General features: G+C 43.1%; 1 protein-coding gene across 46 annotated transcripts in view; it reads right to left on the bottom strand.

Moving 5' to 3' along the window:
* Positions 1–18,073, bottom strand: part of RIMS2 (regulating synaptic membrane exocytosis 2) — a 466,814-nt gene that overhangs the window by 333,354 nt on the left and 115,387 nt on the right. For all 46 annotated transcript variants that reach the window (XM_078393641.1, XM_078393664.1, XM_078393670.1 and 43 more), the window contains one exon: positions 11,972–12,240. In XM_078393641.1, coding sequence (XP_078249767.1) covers positions 11,972–12,240 — 269 coding nt within the window. The remainder of the gene's footprint in view (positions 1–11,971; positions 12,241–18,073) is intronic.

Below are 18,073 nucleotides of genomic sequence, written 5' to 3'. Positions count from 1 at the left end.
CCATGACCAAGTAGAAGAGGAGGTAATAGTAGTAACTTGGACACTGGATACTTTCCTTTTGTGAATAAGAAATGCTCTTCCTATATTACATCAAGGAAGAAACTAAAATTCTGAGTCACTTTCATTCTTCTTAGAAAATCTACGTATGGTATATGATGCAGTAAAAAATTTTGTCACCTGTTACATGTGCCTACATTTATTTGCAAAAGTTAAACATAGCTAGCTGTCATTGGATTGGAGCCTTAATCTCCATGTGTTTTTAGCACCTGCAGCTTCTTGCAGATGGCATATCTCTGTTATCATATGCTATATTTGCTTATGCTACAGACTAAACTACCAAACCACAGTCACCAGCTCCCAGAATGACAAGGAATCATTTATAGATTAATAAATGTATTTTGATTTCATAAATCTAAACTATTTCTAACCCATTACATCTGATGAAGTGGAGAGCTTATGCTATAATAAATTTCACAATCTATAAGATGCCAGAAGAATATTGGTTGTACAGAGTATTCTGTTTTGGACATTTACAGATAGATATTCTGCTTCAAAATGAGGATCTAAGCATGTTGCTCCCACCCCCATGTTAATTTTATACTCACCACTTTCAAAATGACAGTAGTGTGTAAGGCACATAACATGATCATGACAAAATGCAATATTTTGCATATGAGAGCACATAATTTTATTTGAACATCTAGCTGTAGGAATCATTCAGTCTTGAGAGACTATGGTAATATGCTTTGAACAGTGGTCTTGGAACAGCGTCTAGTGTGGCTGAGAAGGCCAACTCGAGAGTGACAATCCCTTCCACACTGAATAAAAATACAATCTGTCCCCTGTCCAGCTCCCTGATTGGCTGGTTTCGGGACTGCCTCTTTGCCTCGGCCTGCTGAACAAGTGTCTCTTCAAATTGGGAGAGGCCATGCTGCACCGCCTGCCTCCAGGCTGAATATTCAGATGTCAAGGTTTCCCATCTGTTGAGGTCCATTCCTAAGGCCTTCAGATCCCGCTTGCAGATATCCTTGTATCACAGCTGTGGTCTCCCTCAGAGATGCTTTCCCTGCACTAATTCTCCATACAGGAAATCTTTCAGAATCTGACTGTCAGCCATTCTCACAACATGCTTGAGCCAATGTAGACGTTGCTGTTTCAGTAACGTATACATGCTAAAAATTCCAGCTCATTCTAGGATTATTCTATTTGGAACTTTGTCCTGCAAGTGATACCAAAAATGTGTTGGAGACAACACATACGGAACGTATTCTGCTTCCTCTTCTGCCGTGCACAAAGTGTCCAGGACTCATTGCAGTATAGGAGGGTCCACTGAGCCCTGTAGCCCATTTGTCACCAGATGCCCAGTGGCTATGGCAACTGATGTGGCCCTTATTGATGGGTGACAGGCAATCTGGTGTGGATTTCTGTTTATTTCCTCTCATCATAATTGATGGTTGGTGGACACAGTTGGTCTGGCTTCCCAGCTAAGACCTGTTTGACTTGGGAGACTTTCAGTATAACTCTCAACCTTACTGAAGCACGCAAGCCCCTCTGCCTCTCAACAAGGCCTGTGACCATGGAGGGGATGATTATGATGATTATCATTATCATCATCAACAACATAATCACATTATTATTATTATTATTATTATTGTTGTTGTTGTTGTTGTTGTTGTTGTTGTTGTTAGTGTTGTTGTTGTTAGTGTTAGTGTTAGTGTTAGTGTTAGTGTTAGTGTGTGTTAGTTAGTATTTTTAATTTTATTTCTGATCAACCTGAGACAAAATGAATCTGCAAGTGATTAAATCTTTAAAACAATAGGTATATTTATATATGCAGAATGAGAGATGAGCTACTTGGCTGTAGGACAGGAACAGACTGACAAAGCATATTGTGACTATCAGGAACCAAGAGTCCCATAACTTCATTTAGGAAACGGAATAGCTATATTTAGCTCTAAACTCTAGTCATTCATGAGGCTGGGTTTTTTAAGCAAGAAGCTATCTATTAATGATTCATCATTACTCAAAATCCATAGCTTGATGGGGAAAATGATATAGAGAACGTAAGCAGAACAGGAACTCTTTGCTTCGCTTCTACCTATTTAATTTTGTCTCTCCATTTTTCTATAACCTGCAAACTCATCTTCTACACAAAACCGTAACATTTACACTACTATAATACAGTATTGTGAACTTCAATCTACCGGTGACAGACAGCATTAAAAATCTAATTTAGATGAAAATGTGCCAGCCTAATGTCTGTCACAGTGACACTGGGGGAGATATAACATGCTAGGTCACTAAGATAATGTCATCTCCTAAGCATATTTAGGAGGCTGGTAACATGTTACATACCATAATGTTCTCTCCTCTCTGCTTTCCTCCATGTTTTCCTTTAACTCTGATAAATAATTTTCAGTCAATAAATTGCAAGCAAATAATAATCACTAGAATATAATCCAAATAAATGTTTGCTATAATCACCATTACGCATTAAATCACTCTTTAGTTCTACTGCCACAATTGTGTATGAAGAATGTCCTTTCTTTTTTCTTTTATGACATTCATAGCCTGAATTTTTCAGTAGGACTCAAGATAGAATATATAGGGTCCCCTGTAATATCTCATCCAGGCACTCACCAGACCCAGACTTTATTAGTTTCAGCAAGATCCCTACCTGGTGTATTTTCAGAACCACACTCTGATAAAATTGTGCAAACAATTGATTGGATCCTGACTTCCTTTCCATGAATAGGACAGATTTCACTGTCACACAAGAGGTCTTTTCCCATTCCCCTGCACAGCCACCTGTATTCCCATTAAAATCTCCTGCTAGGGATTGATGGCCCTTGTGTATTGTGTTGGATATTTTGCCAAGACCTTGAGATAGAAGGGAAGGCTGGTGGATATCCTTCCAGCTTAAAGACCAAGTCAAATCTATGAAAACAGATTCAAAAAAGATAAATACAAGCATACTCACATCACAATCATGATTATCAGGTGATATCTTTTTCTTTTATAACAAGAAATGCATTGCAACTTTGAAGCACTTCTGGTCTCTAGAGGGTGGAACAATACAGTGTGAATATGGACTTGGAACTGCTGTCTGGTTGCAGTATAAAGTAACTGAATTTAGGAAGGACAATTGTACTGCTAAAAGCAGCCTTTATACTATAAACTTTGTACCATAATCTAGATACAAAAATATCATAATCCATTTACATTAGCCAATATTCTAGTGATTGGGAAGCCATGATCTCTTGATTTGTAAACCAAATAAAAATTAGGCAGTGAATGCTGATAGACAGGCTATAGAATTCATTAGGTTAAAATAGATTTCTCCAAAATATAATTTCAAAAGCAAGAAAATAAATGTGCTTTTACTCAGAAATAAAAATTTAATTTCACATTACTCTACACTTAGAAAATAAACAGGTAAGTTAATGCATGCATTTTCTCATCTGACTTGTTTATCTTGTCTGTATGGCACTGTCACGTTCCTGCCTATCCCTTGCTTGTTTCACCAAGCAAAGACACAAGTTATGTGTCATTCACCTGCTACCAGCTGATTACATCAACTTTATTCACTATTAATGACAGAGGTCCAGGCAACATATCATTTAAGAACCAAATAGAAATTGTTTATTGTTACAGGTGATAACAGTTCAGTCAATGTCATTAACTCTCAACTAAACAACCTTCTCTCTTCACTCTCAACCGCCTCCCCTAACTCTCCATTTTCCTCCTTTTCTTCACCCCACTTAACTCCACCCCTCACCAACTCCTATTGGTGCATGCAAATCTCAACATAACTATTAATGAGCAGGGTGAATGCTACAGGTACATTGTGTTTTGAGTAAGAAAGAGACTTTGAAAACACTCAACATCACCTACAGGTCAGTTCTTTTTCACAGAAATATTTCTATGTCTGAACCAAACCGAAAAGAATTTAAAGACATTACTGCTTTTCCCCCATTGCTGTCATCTACAAATTCTTCCCTGAAGAAGCTACCAAAGACATGCAATTGTATGGTTTAATCTAACTTCATAAACACCATCTCTCACTCATGTCCTGTTAAACTCTGTTTCTACAACAATCTGGCCATCCACCAACGTATCATAAGCATCCATTTTACTACTGTTAACACATGTGCTTCTACAGTGGGCCCTCGACTTACGAACGGCCCTAGTTACGAACATTTTGGGTTACGAACCCGATCTCATCGCAAGTAGTACACCCTACTTGCGAATGCAGATCGGGTTACGAACCCAAAAGGCAGGGAGAAAGGGTGGGAAATTCGAATTTCCTGCCCTTCCTCCCTGCCTTTGGAGCTTTCAAAAGGTTTCCTCCCACATCAGAGGAAGACTTCTGAAAACTCCAAAGCCAAAAAGGAAGGGAGAAAGCACGGGAAGTTCGAACCCAGCGCGAAGTGGACTCAGCATCGGGTGAAAGGAGGGAGCTGATTTCTCCCCGGCAGGCCAGCTTGCTTCCGAAGCCAAAAAGGCAGGGAGAAAGCGCGGGTAGTTCAAACTTCCCATGCTTTCTCCCTGCCTTTTTGTCTTCAGAGAGCTCCAAAGCCGCCCATCACAGTGGCAGGGACACTCAGGGAGGTCTCCCAGGGCTTGCACGCCACCATGGGAGACCTCCCTGGGGGTCCTCACCGCCGCAATCGGTGCCTTCAGAGGTTTCAAAGGGCTTTCCCTGACATCGGAGGAAGCCCTTTGAAAGCTCCAAAGGCAGCAGAGCCAACGGAGCGCCGGGAGGCTAGAACAGGCCGGGCACCAGGCCGCTCGCCCCCAGCTGCACGGAGCCAGTGGAGCGCCGGGAGGCTAGAGCAGGCCGGCTGCCAGGCCGCATGCCCCCGGCCGCGTGGAGCCAGTGGAGCGCCGTGAGGCTTCGGACTGGTAAGTGCTTTTTTAAAAACACTTTTCTATGTGGGTTTTGGAGGGTGGGTTTGGACTGGGGGGTTATGTTTCTGTGGTTTTGTGTGTGTGTGTGTGTGTGTGTGTGTGTGTGTGTGTGTGTGTGTGTGTGTGTGTGTGTGTGTGTGTGTTTTGCAGTCCCAATGTGGGACTTGCTTTTTATTTTTATATTTGTATTTATTTATTTTTTTGAAATGCTGGAACGGATTAATTCCGTTCACATGCATTTCAATGGAAAATGGTACTTCGATTTACAAACTTTCCGAGGTACGGACGTCCCTCCAGAATGGATTAAGTTCATAAGTCGAGGGCCCAGTGTACTTCATCTCCAGTATAATTTTAGTACTGTAAAACATGTACATCTTTACTGAAAACATTGCCACAATGGGAAATAAATTTATTCAATAAGATTAGAGATCATGAACAGGGACGGCAGCAAAACTTCACAGAAAACAGAAGGATTAGAGAGACCCTCTCTCTTTTTCATTTGTTTGCTTTTGCTCATGGCTGTGCAAGTATCTGCAGGGCAGCATTTGCATTGTCCACACTCTTTCTGCTGGTGACCAGTTGTAAGATAATTGATCACATGGAGATTCTGTGCCAGTTTTTCTTGCCTGTTTAGGTACTGGCATGTGGAAGTGAAAGCCCCTTACTTTGAAATTTCTAAAGCCAAGGAACAGCATCCCCCAACCCACAAGCAGGGGATGTTGGGTGGGATTCTCCACTTTGGAGCAGACAAGGGCCACATACAGCCCCAGAACTGCAGGCAGTGTACTTCTGATATACGTAAAAGAAATATTAAACATGAAGAATGAATTGTGAGAATGATATTCTATTACAATATCTGCTGGTCTCTAATCTTACATTAAAACATATTAACGTTTTTGTGTTGCTTATATTCAAATTTTGAATAACTATTACTCATTGCAGTTCACAAAGTCACAGACAAACCATGTTATAAGCAGGTGAGCTGTCTAACTGTGCCTCCAGCCCTGTGCTTAGACCATGAACTACCCCTGCACACAACACATGTTTGTTTTCCCAATGCAAAACAAGCTCAAGCATTCTTTAGAACTTCTGATAGGAATGTGAGCACAATTATAATCCCTTTTATCTTGTTCCTTGATTTGACAAATACACACGGGATGAAAAATGTTAATTTATATATTATATACAGACTGCAGAATTCATTATATAGAGATGTGCAGAACTTTGTAAAGCTATAAGCAACATGACTGCCTTGGGTGACTTTAAAACTGGCTGGAATCTTACTGGTGTTCACATAATGTTTAACTTGCTGTGACTAATTGATGAGGTGCTAGGGCACATCTGAAGTGTGCAATCAGGAGCATGGACAAGCATGAGACTGAGATGTATTCTAGCACCTCATAAATAAGCCACAGCAACAGAAGGACATAAGAAGAGCCCTGCTGGATCAGGCCAAGGGTCCATCTACTCCAACTTCCTTTATCTCACAGTGGCCCCACCAGATGCCTCTGGGAGCACACAAGAAAACTAGACACCTGTCTCCTGATACCCCTGCCCTACATCTGGCATTTTGAAGTACCTTCCTTTTAAAGCTGGAGATTATACATCCCCATCATGGCTTGTAACCTGTGATGGGCTTTTCCTCCAGAAATCTGTTCAATCCTCTTTTAAAGACATCTAGGCCACATGCTGCCACCACATCCTGTGGCAAGGATGTGGCTCAGATCCCAGGTGTCCCACAGTACTGTGGCACACGGTTTGTTTACAGCTGTATTGCTTTAAACAGTTGCATCAAAATAAGAGTTCCTAAGATCAAGGAAGGTCCTAAGTACACTATTATGCATTTATAACTCCAGCTGTATTGTATATACCTCTAGTGCCCCCACCCTTATAAAAATAAAGAGCTCACTAGAATCTACTCCCTGTACATCATTAAGAAAAACACAAGCAATGAATATTTTTGTGCTATCATCCTTTGACAATGGGTTTAGCTGCTAGACAGATTATTGTGTCTCTCAAGACAGTGGATAGAATAAAAGAGCACTGGAACCAATCAGTATTTGACTTGCCAACTGAAAATAGAGCAAAGGACAATGAGCAGGAAATTTTTAAAAAGCAATTTGATTTGATAGGTCCTAGTTAAAAAGCTTCATTTGCTCACTTTCTCCCCTCCAAATGTTAATTTAGGACAATCACAGCTAAAAGAGCTGAAATTAAATGCAAAAGCCAATCAAAATTTCCTTGACTAGAAACTGTCACTGCTATAAAGATAAACCACTAGTTGGCCTTATATAATCTAGGTATAGTTTCTAAGGCAATTCATATAATTTGCAGGATCCTACTAAAATCCAAAAATGTAAACTTTCACATCTGAAGTCTTTCAGTACAATCCTATCCAAATCTATTTGAAACAAGCTCCACTGAATTCAGTACAACTTATTTTCTTGCTACACTCACTAAAATTCTTTTTTCTACATAATTATTAAAGTTCCTATTCTCTTTCGCACATGATTATCCTACATACACTTAGCAGATAGTAAGGACCACTGAATACAGTTGGACTAATTTCTGATTAGATACGCAATGAATAGAAATGTGTACAGATCAAATCATACACTAAAAAAAACCTGACAAATCAGGCTGGTTTGCAATTACATTCGCGATCCAGTTTGGGGACCCTGTTTTGATGAACTTTTCTGCCCTCAGCGCTTCGTTTTGCTTTGGCAAAAAAGGTGTCTGCCTGCCCCCTTCCCACTGGCCTGTCATCTCCCTACATGTGCAGAGTCAGTAGCCCCAGCTCCTGGAAGGGAAGCTGGCCTGCTGTCTCTGATGACAGCAGCCATGGTAACGCCAGGTAGGGAGGTGACAGGGCACTGGGAAGTGGGTAAGCAGGAGGGCATTTCCCCAACATAAATCCAAAAAAACAAACCATGAACCAGTTCATTTTCAGGGAATTCATGATGGTTTGTGGTTCATTGGTAGCCCTGATGGTTTGTGCTCATACCTACCAGTGAACTATCTCACTAGTCATTGCATTTGCAGAGATAAAGCAAAGCGTGCTGCTTATATACCACCCCATAGCGCTTCAAGCACTCTCTGGGCGATTTACAGTTTAATTATGCAGGCTACACATTGCCCCCCCCAGCAAGCTGGGTACTCATTTTACCGACCTCGGAAGGATAGAAGGCTGAGTCAACCTTGAGCCGCTACCTGGGATTGAACCCCAGGTCGTGAGCACAGTTTTGGCTGTAGTACAGCGATTTAACCACTGCGCCATGAGGCTCTTGCATATATGCTTACAACAGTGCTCAAACTTCAAAACAAGGAAGAAAAGTGACCCTAAATTTACCGTGCTCTTATAGATGCATATAAAAATATTTTTCACATACCTGGCTATGGGTATTTTTACAGTGTGAGAATATATTGCAATATGTTACAATAAATTACAGCATGTAAAGAACATTTTCCTTTTGAAGACATACAATGTATAATTCAATTACATACTACCAAATATTCATTTTAATGGTTTCCTTTCAGCTGTTATGTTTTTGCTGTGGCTCCCAGAGATATGTAGTCCTGCTTCTGGTTTAAATTCTTTGCGAACAAATTGCAGCAATGGCCTAATTTGTGCAGTAGTCATAGCACTTGTGCATTCTTTACCAGAGAGGAATGGATGGAAGGTTACACTAAGGCTTACACTACAAACAGAATTCCAGCCTCTATGTGTACAGTGGTGCCTCGCATAACGTTTTTAATTGGTTCCAAAAAAAAAAAACGTTATGCGAAAAAAACTTTATGCGAAACACCATTTCCCATAGGAATGCATTGGAAACCGGTTAATCCGTTCCAATAGGCACGGATTGGCGTCCTTAAGCGAAAAAACCCATAGGAAACATTGTTAAACGATACAATGTTTCCTCCATTGGAATGTATTGAAGCCAACTCAATACATTTCAATGGCTTTGCGAAGTCAATTTTTGCAAATTTAAGTGTGTAATAAAAGGGTCAAAATGGTTTTAAATGCTTGGATTAGCTTCTGCACCCTCTAAAACGGATGCAAAAGTTAATTTGGCTTTGATCTGACTTTTCGTTATTTAATGCTGAATTTTTCCCCCCAACTTTTGACAGCTGTCAAAATCTGACAGCTCCATTGTTTCCTATGGGGGAGAAAAAATTCACAAAAAATTAACGAAAAGTCAGATCAACGCCAAATTAAGTATGCACACATTTTAGAAGGTGCACTAACGATTCCAAGCATTTAAAACCGTTTTTCAACATGTTAAGACACTTTTGTAATTGAAAAAATGAACATCGTTAAGTGAAGCAGGGGACCTAAAACCAAAAACGTTAAGCGAAGCATGGTCCCAAAATCGCTATGTGAAAATCGCCCATAGGGAAAAACGTTATACGAAGCACAATCTGTCTCTGAAAAAATAAACGTTAAGCGAAAAAAACGTTAAACGAAGCAAACGTTATGCGAGGCACCACTGTATATGTAAAGAAAAGGACCAAAATATCTGACATTTCCATGCCATATTCCAGGAATCATGTATTGGTACTACATTTATGAGCTATTTCATCTCATTTCTGCTCTGGGTTAGTGACATAACTGCTGAACGCTGCTAGTTAACAAGTTGCTGCTTACATTCCTTATTGTAAATTGGTGACAGCAATGGGTACATATGGAAATTCATTAACTAGCAGCACTTTGCCACTGCAGTTTGTACCACTACACTTATGCCATCATAGCTAGGTAAAGGTAAAGGTTCCCCTTGACAATTTTTGTCCAGTCGTGTTCGACTCTAGGGGGTGGTGGTCATCCCCGTTTCCAAGCCATAGAGCCAGCGTTTTGTCCAAAGACAATCTTCCGTGGTCACATGGCCAGTGCGACTTAGACACGGAATGCTGTTACCTTCCCACCGAGGTGGTCCCTATTAATCTACTTGCATTTGCATGCTTTCGAACCGCTTGGTTGGCGGAAGCTGGGACAAGCGACGGGCGCTCACTCCATCGCGTGGATTCAATCTTATGACTGCTTGGTCTTCTGACCCTGCAGCACAGGCTTCTGCAGTTTAGCCCACAGCGCCACCACGTCCCTGCATAGCTAACCAGCAGGATATGGGCCAATAACAGATTTTTTTATACAGGTACTTCTGAAAATAATTATAATGTATAGCTATTTATTTATTTATTTACAGTGGTGCCTTGCATAGCGATTGCATCGTATAACGATGAAATCGCTTTGTGATGAAGATTTTGCAATCGCTTTTGCGATCGCTTTCCGATGTTCCCTGTGGGGAAATTTTGCTTTGCGATGATCGGTTCCCTGCTTGGGGAACGGATCATGGCAAAGCAAACAGCTGATCGGTGCCTCGGGAGGAGGGAGGGAGGAGGGGTGAAAGGCCTGGCCCCAATCCCTGCGAGCAGCAACCCCTGGGGCGCCGAGCCAGAGAGCAGTTGCGGCGGGCGGCGTTGCAAAGGAGGAGGCGCCCGCCGGGGACTGGGATCAGGGTGGCAGTGGCTAGACGGGGGCGGCGGTGCACCAGAGACCCCCTCCTCACCCGCCGAGGAGACCGGGAGTGCGGGGTTGGCTCACTGGCAGTGGCTGGCGCGCCCATTCCCTCTCCTCCTCCCCACCCCGGGCGGCTGCCTTCTTCCAGCCCGCTGCTCGCCGGCCTTGTCCGGGTGTCTCCCGGGCTAGCTGGTGAGCGGCGTTAGGCTGGCACGCCCCTTCCCTCTCCTCCTCCCCACCCCGGGCGGCTGCATCCCTTTAACCCCTCGCTCGCCTGCCTTAGCCGGGTGTCTCCCGGGCTAACTGGCGAGCGATGGATTGCCAGCACGTCCCTTCCCACCCACCCCTTCCCCACCCCCCGGAGGCTGCATTCTTTAACCCCTCGCTCGCCTGCCTTAGCCGGGTATCTCCCGGGCTAGCTGACTGGCTGGCGAGCGATCGGTGGCCGGCACATCCCTTCCCACCCTCCCTTCCCCACCCCTGGCGGCTGCATCCCTTTAACCCCTCGCTCGCCTGCCTTAGCCGGGTATCTCCTGGGCTAGCTGGCGAGCGATCGGTGGCCGGCGCGTCCCTTCCCACCCACCCCTTCCCCAGCCCCCGGCGGCTGCATCCCTTCCACCCCTCGCTCGCCGGCCTTAGCCGGGTATCTCCCAGGCTAGCTGACTGGCTGGCGAGCGATCGGTGGCCGGCGTGTCCCTTCCCACCCCCCCTTCCCCACCCCCGGCAGCTGCATCCCTTCAACCCCTCGCTCGCTGGCCTTAGCCAGGCGTCTCCCGGGCTAGCTGGCAAGCGATGGATTGCCGGCGCGTCCCTTCCCACCCACCCCTTCCCCCCCCGGCAGCTGCATTCCTTTAACCCCTCGCTGGCTTGCCTTAGCCGGGTGTCTCCCGGGCTAGCTGACTGGCTGGCCAGCGATGGGTGGCCGGCGCGTCCCTTCCCACCCCCCCTTCCCCACCCCTGGCGGCTGCATCCCTCCAGCCTGCTGCACACCGGAGAAAGACCCTCTGGCCCACCTGTTTGTGCCCCGGGACAGCCCCGGCAAGGAGGCCGGGCATCCTCCAGGGCTGGCTAGCAGTGGAACTTGGCTTTGCTATGATCGGTTCAGATCATAGCAATGCTTTTATAACAGCTGACTGGCGGTTCCAAAATGGCCGCCCGCTGTTTCTGGGACAGATTCCTCCCTTACCGAACAGCGAAAATGGTCGCGCTATGGAGGATCTTCGCTGAACGGTGAGTTTCAAGCCAATAGGAACGCATTAATTACGTTTTAATGTGTTTCTATGGGCTTTTTTGCCCCATATAGCGACGAATCCGTATAGCGCCGATTTTTCCGGAACGGATTATCGTCGCTATGCGGGGCACCACTGTATTTATTTATTTATTTGATTTATTGATTTGATTTATATCCCGCCCATCTGGTCTGGTCGATCACTCTAACTCTTCATGTTCTTACAGATTGAAACAATTTACTACAAAAAATGCAAAGTAATATGACACATAGATGGACAGCATCTCTTTTTGAAGTAATAAAATGAATCACCTCCTTACCTGTCTGTTGCATCACCTGCCACCTTTCCTCCTGAGCCGTTTATGGAGTCTTGCCTTGTGAGCCCTTGAGGTCTGCCTCGTTCCAATGCTGATATGGATTGCTCTTGAAGCTTTGCTTTCTTCTCCTGAGGTGCTTCTTCGTTTCGTAGTCCTCTAAAACCTTCTTGATCGGATTTCTGCAGTGTATTTGTTCCGCTATTATAAAACCAGGCTCCAGATTTTGTTAGGATTTCTTGTTGTTTTCGGCACGAGTTACATACCCACATTACCTAAATGTAACATGTAGAAAAGATGCATATTAGTTTCTTAAAAGAAGGAAAAGAAAGAACAGAGAAATGTTCACATCAAATGTGCCAAACGCAGGTGTCCTTTTTAAGAAGCAGATTTAAAACTACTTCTTGTTGAAGCATATTTCCCTAAAAACTTCTACCTGTGCCACCTGATTCTCTCAGACCATGATCCTCCAAGGTTACCACACTGAAGGAGGCCAAAAAATAATTCACTAGACATAAAGCCTTCTCAGCAGTGACCCCATCACTTTGGAATGTGCTTCCTGAGGAGATCTGCTAAGCTTCCTCCCTTGCAGTCTTTAAGAGGATGCTCCAAACAAGACTGCATCATCAAAACCTTTAAGAGCATCCTCTCTTCATGTCTCATGGAATGACAATCTTAATGCTTCCCGTTTGTCATCATTTGGGTTCTTTTTTTATTTATTAGATGACTGTTGCTTTGTTTATACACTCATTAGGCCCATAAGAAAGAAACCTAGTTTGGCGGCGGACGAAATTGGCAATTATAGGCCCGTCGCCAATGTTTCTTTCTTAAGCAAGGTAGTCGAGAGGGTGGTGGCCGATCAGCTTCAGGCGTTCCTGGATGACACAGATGCCCTGGATCCATTCCAATCGGGCTTCAGGCCGCGCCATGGAACAGAGACGGCATTGGTCGCCCTGTGTGATGACCTGTTGAGGGAGGCCGACAGAGGCAAAATGTCTCTGCTGGTCCTCCTCGATATCTCAGCGGCCTTCGATACCATTGACCACGGTATCCTCCTGGGGAGGCTCACCGAGTTGGGAATAGGTGGCCGGGCATTTGCCTGGCTCCGTTCCTTCTTGGAGGACCGTCCCCAGAGAGTACAGCTTGGGGAGAATGTCTCGGCCCCGTGGAGCCTCAATTGTGGGGTTCCACAGGGGTCGATCATCTCCCCAATGCTGTTTAACATCTATATGAGGCCGCTGGGGGGGGTCATCAGGGGGTGTGGAGCCCTGTGCCATCAATATGCGGATGACACGCAGCTCTACATCTCCTTTTCTCCAACTACAGGAGATGCCGTTCTGTCCCTTCAGCGCTGCCTGGAGACCGTTCGGGAATGGATGCAGGAGAATGGGCTGAGGCTGAACCCGGACAAGACGGAGGTACTGAGGGTGGGCGCTCCCACAGTTGGGGATTTGGGAAACTCCCTCATTTTTGGGGGAGTGACCCTGCCTGCCAGGGATGGATTTCGCAGCTTGGGGATTCATCTGGACCCGGCGCTTACTATGGAAACCCAGGTGGCGTCCGTGGTCCGCACCGCATTTTTCCATCTTCGGCGGATAGCCCAGCTGCGACCCTACCTTGATGTGGGGGCTCTCAACACTTTGGTACATGCGCTTGTAATCTCAAGATTAGACCACTGCAATGCGCTCTACGTGGGGCTACCTTTGAGGCTGCTGCGGAAACTACAGGTGGTGCAGAATGCTGCGGCCAGATTACTCAGTGGAGTGAGAAGATACCAACATATCTCGCCCACTCTGGCCGCATTGCATTGGCTGCCCATCCGATTCCGCATCGACTTCAAAGTATTGACGCTTACTTACAAAGCCCTAAACGGTTTAGGACCTCAATATTTGGTGGAACGCCTTCTCCCACCTAGATCTACCCGTGTCACCCGTGCGAGCCAGGAGGTGAGGCTGAGGAGCCTGACGCCGAGAGAGGCCCGGAGGGAAAAGACCAGAAATCGGGCCTTCTCGGCGGTGGCTCCTCGCCTCTGGAACAACTTACCTCCTGAGATTCGCGCGGCTCCCTCGCTGGGCATTTTTAAGAAACAATTGAAAACACTGATGTATAGGCAGGCTTTCCCAACAGATAATCCCTGACGATTTTTCTTTTATATTCTTTGATTTCCATTTTTGTCTATTTGTAATGTTTTTAATAATTTTATTGTTGCTCTAATTGTAAGCCGCCTAGAGTGGTCTAGTATGACCAGATAGGCGGGATAGAAATAAAATAAATAAATAAAATAAAATAAATATATGTGGGACTTATTTCTTAGGATATTATTTGAGATTTATTTTATGTCGATGTTACTTTGGATGTAAACTGCCCAGAGTAGTGCCCAGCACTAATCACTGCTATATACAGGTGTAACAAATAAATATAATAATAAAGTATTACCTCCTAAAAATTCAGACAACGAAGTATGCTATTACAATTTGAACAAAAATACATAGAAATATAGTTGTACCAAGATTTAATTTTAATTGGAAAAAAAACAAAAGCAAAAAGAAATCCAACTGTCAGAACCTCCCAAGTAGAAAATATTACAATTATTTTCTAAAAAAGCAATCCCACAAAGGTTTATGCAGAAGGACTGAGAAAATTTTCAATAGGGTTTATTTCTTAATCTCAGCAATAATTTTCTCCATGCACAGTAATGCAACTTAAAGAGCCACAGGTGAAATGGTATGATTTTACTCAGAGCATAAGAGCATAAACGTTTGTCTAGTTCATAGGTTCTTAATCTGTGATCCACAGACCCCTGGGGAGCTGTAATGTCCTCATATTGGGCCTGCAAAGGCTTGAAGAAATGCTATCATATTTTGCAGTTAAAATAGGAAGGAAGGAAGGAAGGAAACGTACAACAAAATTTTAATTTCATTTGTTTGTGCAAAACTTGGCTTTCTTAACCGACTACCTCCATTAAAAATAAATTAAAGTAAAAATTGGTTATGAAAATAACTGATAGCAAATTACTGTTTGATATTTCTGCACACAGTGAAAACATGCAAATGAATAGTACTGAATGGCTGAGAGACAGCAAGTGACATTTCTTGCTACTGTGCAGAAAGTCAGAAGCAACACGAAGAGAGAGTTGGTGTCAGTCAGTGTGAGTGAGAGTTCAGAGGGAATTTCTAATTGTGTTTCTTCTTCAATTACTGTTAATAAAACTGTTTGGTTATTGTCAGGTAAACTGATTTTTAAAAAATATTATCACAGTGAATCTCATAACAATAAAATTTTGGTTGAACCTCAGATTGGATCGCTGGCTGAATTTGAAACATTACAGAATTGATGCTGTAGATGAGGGAGCATCCTGTTCAAAACAAAATGAAGCTTCTTCCAATCATCTTACAAAATGTTGCCATTATAGAAAGGAATGTCTGTCAGTGAGACCCTTCATGAGAAACTTTGAATAAATATTTGATGGACTTTCAGGAGTTAAATCTTGGTGATCTGCAGCAACAAAAGATATTTAAAATGGTGTCTGTGGTAAAGAAAACCACTGTTCTAGTCCATCTACGTGTTTTCCACTCTGGCCACTAGATGTCTCCAGAAAGCCCATAAACCAAGAAGCAACATTCCATTGCTGTTGTTCTTCAGCAACTAGAACTCAAAGACATACTATTTCTGAATTACAAAGTGAGCTGGTGAAAATAAAAAATAAATTTTATATTTGTAGGCAAAGTGAATTTACATCTGTAGGGACTTCTTTTAAAAGAACATTAATGTTCAATCGTCGTCGTTTAGTCGTGTCTGACTCTTCGTGACCCCATGAACCAGAGCACACCAGGCCCTCCTATCCTCCACTGCCTCCCGTAGTTGTGTCAATTTCATGTTGATTGCTTCGCAGACACTGTCCAGCCATCTAATCCTCTGACGTCCCCTTCTCCTTTTGCCGTCACACTTTCCCAACATCAAGGTCTTTTCCAAGGAGTCACTGTCCTTCCAGTGAGCACTCAGAGTTGATTTCCTTTAGAATTGATAGGTTTGTTCTCCTTGCAGTCCAGGGGACTCTCAAGAGTCTCCTCCAGCACCACAATTCAAAGGCATCAATTCTTCGGCGGTCAGCTTTCTTTATGGTCCAGCTCTCACTTCCATACGTCACGACAGGAAAAACCATAGTTTTGACTATTCGGAATTTTGTTAGCAAGGTAATGTCTCTGCTCTTTAAGATGCTGTCAAGATTTGCCATCGCTTTCCTCCCAAGAAGCAGGCGTCTTTTAATTTCGTGGCTGCTGTCTCCATCTGCAGTGATCATTGAGCCCAAGAAAGTAAAATCTGTCACTGCCTCCATATCTTCCCCTTCAATTTCCCAGGTGGTGATGGGACCAGTGGCCATGATCTTAATTTTTTTGATGTTGAGTTTCAGGCCGCTTTTTGCACTCTGCTCTTTCACCCTCATTACAAAGTTCTTTCTGCAGTGGTATCTGCATATTGGAGGTTGTTGATATTTCTTCCGGCAATCTTGATTCCGGCTTGGAATCGCAAAAAACCATCGTAAAGCAATTTCATCGTAAAGTGGGGCAACCGTCTAGCGAGGCACCACTGTATGTGCCTAAATTGTTGCAAATGGTGGGGTAAATGACCGATGTCATTGTCCCTTAGAGAACTAAGTACCATTGTCCATAACCTAGTGGCTTTCAGATTGCACCAATTTCCAAGTTGCTTTCAAATCTGCTTCAGGAGGTATTTAAGTCTTTTAAAGGTGTTTTGGTTTTTGTTTGTTTGTTTGTTTGTTTTTTGGTCTCCACAACCAGTCCATTACCCGTCTCAAACACTGGTATATTGCCTCCATAGTTTCATCTGAGTTTGATAAAAAGAAATTATAAAACATTCAACTTTTAAAGTCCATGTCTAACAAAACGGACCCTCAGATCCAAAGCCAGGTGCCCTTCCTCAGTGAGGTCAGGTTGTTGGTTTCAAGATATTTCAGTTATGGCACTTTTTTGTGTGCAATGGCCGCCCCAGAGAGCCTCGTCCAGTGCCTCTTATGGCCTTTCAGCACCAGTAAAGCCTCTTTTATTCATTTTACAGGCTTTTTAAGAACTGTTTTATTACTATTAATCATTAGCATTGTTTTATTTTGCTGCTGTTTTTCTTTGGTTTTATGTGCTGCAGTATTTTCAGTTTCCTGCTGGGTTTTTACTGCTTTTGTGTTCTGCAATGTTTTTATCTTTTGCCATTGGATTTTTAATTTTACTGTTTGTATCTTACACTTTTAATATGCTGTACAACATTTCCCAGAGAACTCTGATTATTCAGTAGTCTAACCAAATAAATTAATAAATAAAAAGTAAATATCAAGTGTCTTAATGAGTGCCTTCTACATGGTGAAGGTTTTAAGCTTTGTCACTGAGTCACTACTGTGGGTCTCCTCATTAAGGGGGATAATGCTGCAATTTACAATAATTCAAGGGAAAGAACTGCAGTTCAGTGGCACAGTCCATGTTTTGCATGTGGAAAGCTCAAGTTTCAACCCTTCGAATTTCCAGAGAGAGCTAGAAAAAAAACTTTTGGAAAACCTAGAAACTTGCTAATCATCAGTATCAACATTGCTCAACTATAGAGAATTCTGAAGGCTCATGAGCTGAGCAGGGCACTGCAGCAACGTAATAACGGGAAAATGCTTATCTTGTTTCCTCAATGCATGAGGTGCCAATGGATATACCAGTAGCTGATTCAGTTTTCTATCTTTTTATATTACTGGAGGAGATTTTTTTCCTAATGCCCCTGGACCTCTGGAATGTGTTACCTCTAGTCTCTTTTAAGAAGCTTTCCATTTCATCACATTTTGGAATCAGTCTTATATTTTTACGCTTGCCTTTCTGCAGATTTACATGATTCATTTCTGCTGTTTAAACTGGGAAATTTTTGTAATTTTTTTGGTAAACACACTGAAGATTTTTGTTGAAAGGAAATCTAAAAATAGTGTCCATCTGTCAATCCATCAATATTGTTTACTCCATAAGATCTACTTTTTAAAAGTAGAAAGATAAAATATTGAAAAAGAACCTCCTAAAGCATCTACTTTTAAATCCATATACACCGTTCTTAAATCTACATCTT

This window comes from Pogona vitticeps, chromosome 4 (genome assembly GCF_051106095.1).
Source record: "Pogona vitticeps strain Pit_001003342236 chromosome 4, PviZW2.1, whole genome shotgun sequence".
Lineage (NCBI taxonomy): Eukaryota > Metazoa > Chordata > Lepidosauria > Squamata > Agamidae > Pogona > Pogona vitticeps.
This window is presented reverse-complemented; position numbering and strand designations above follow the sequence as displayed.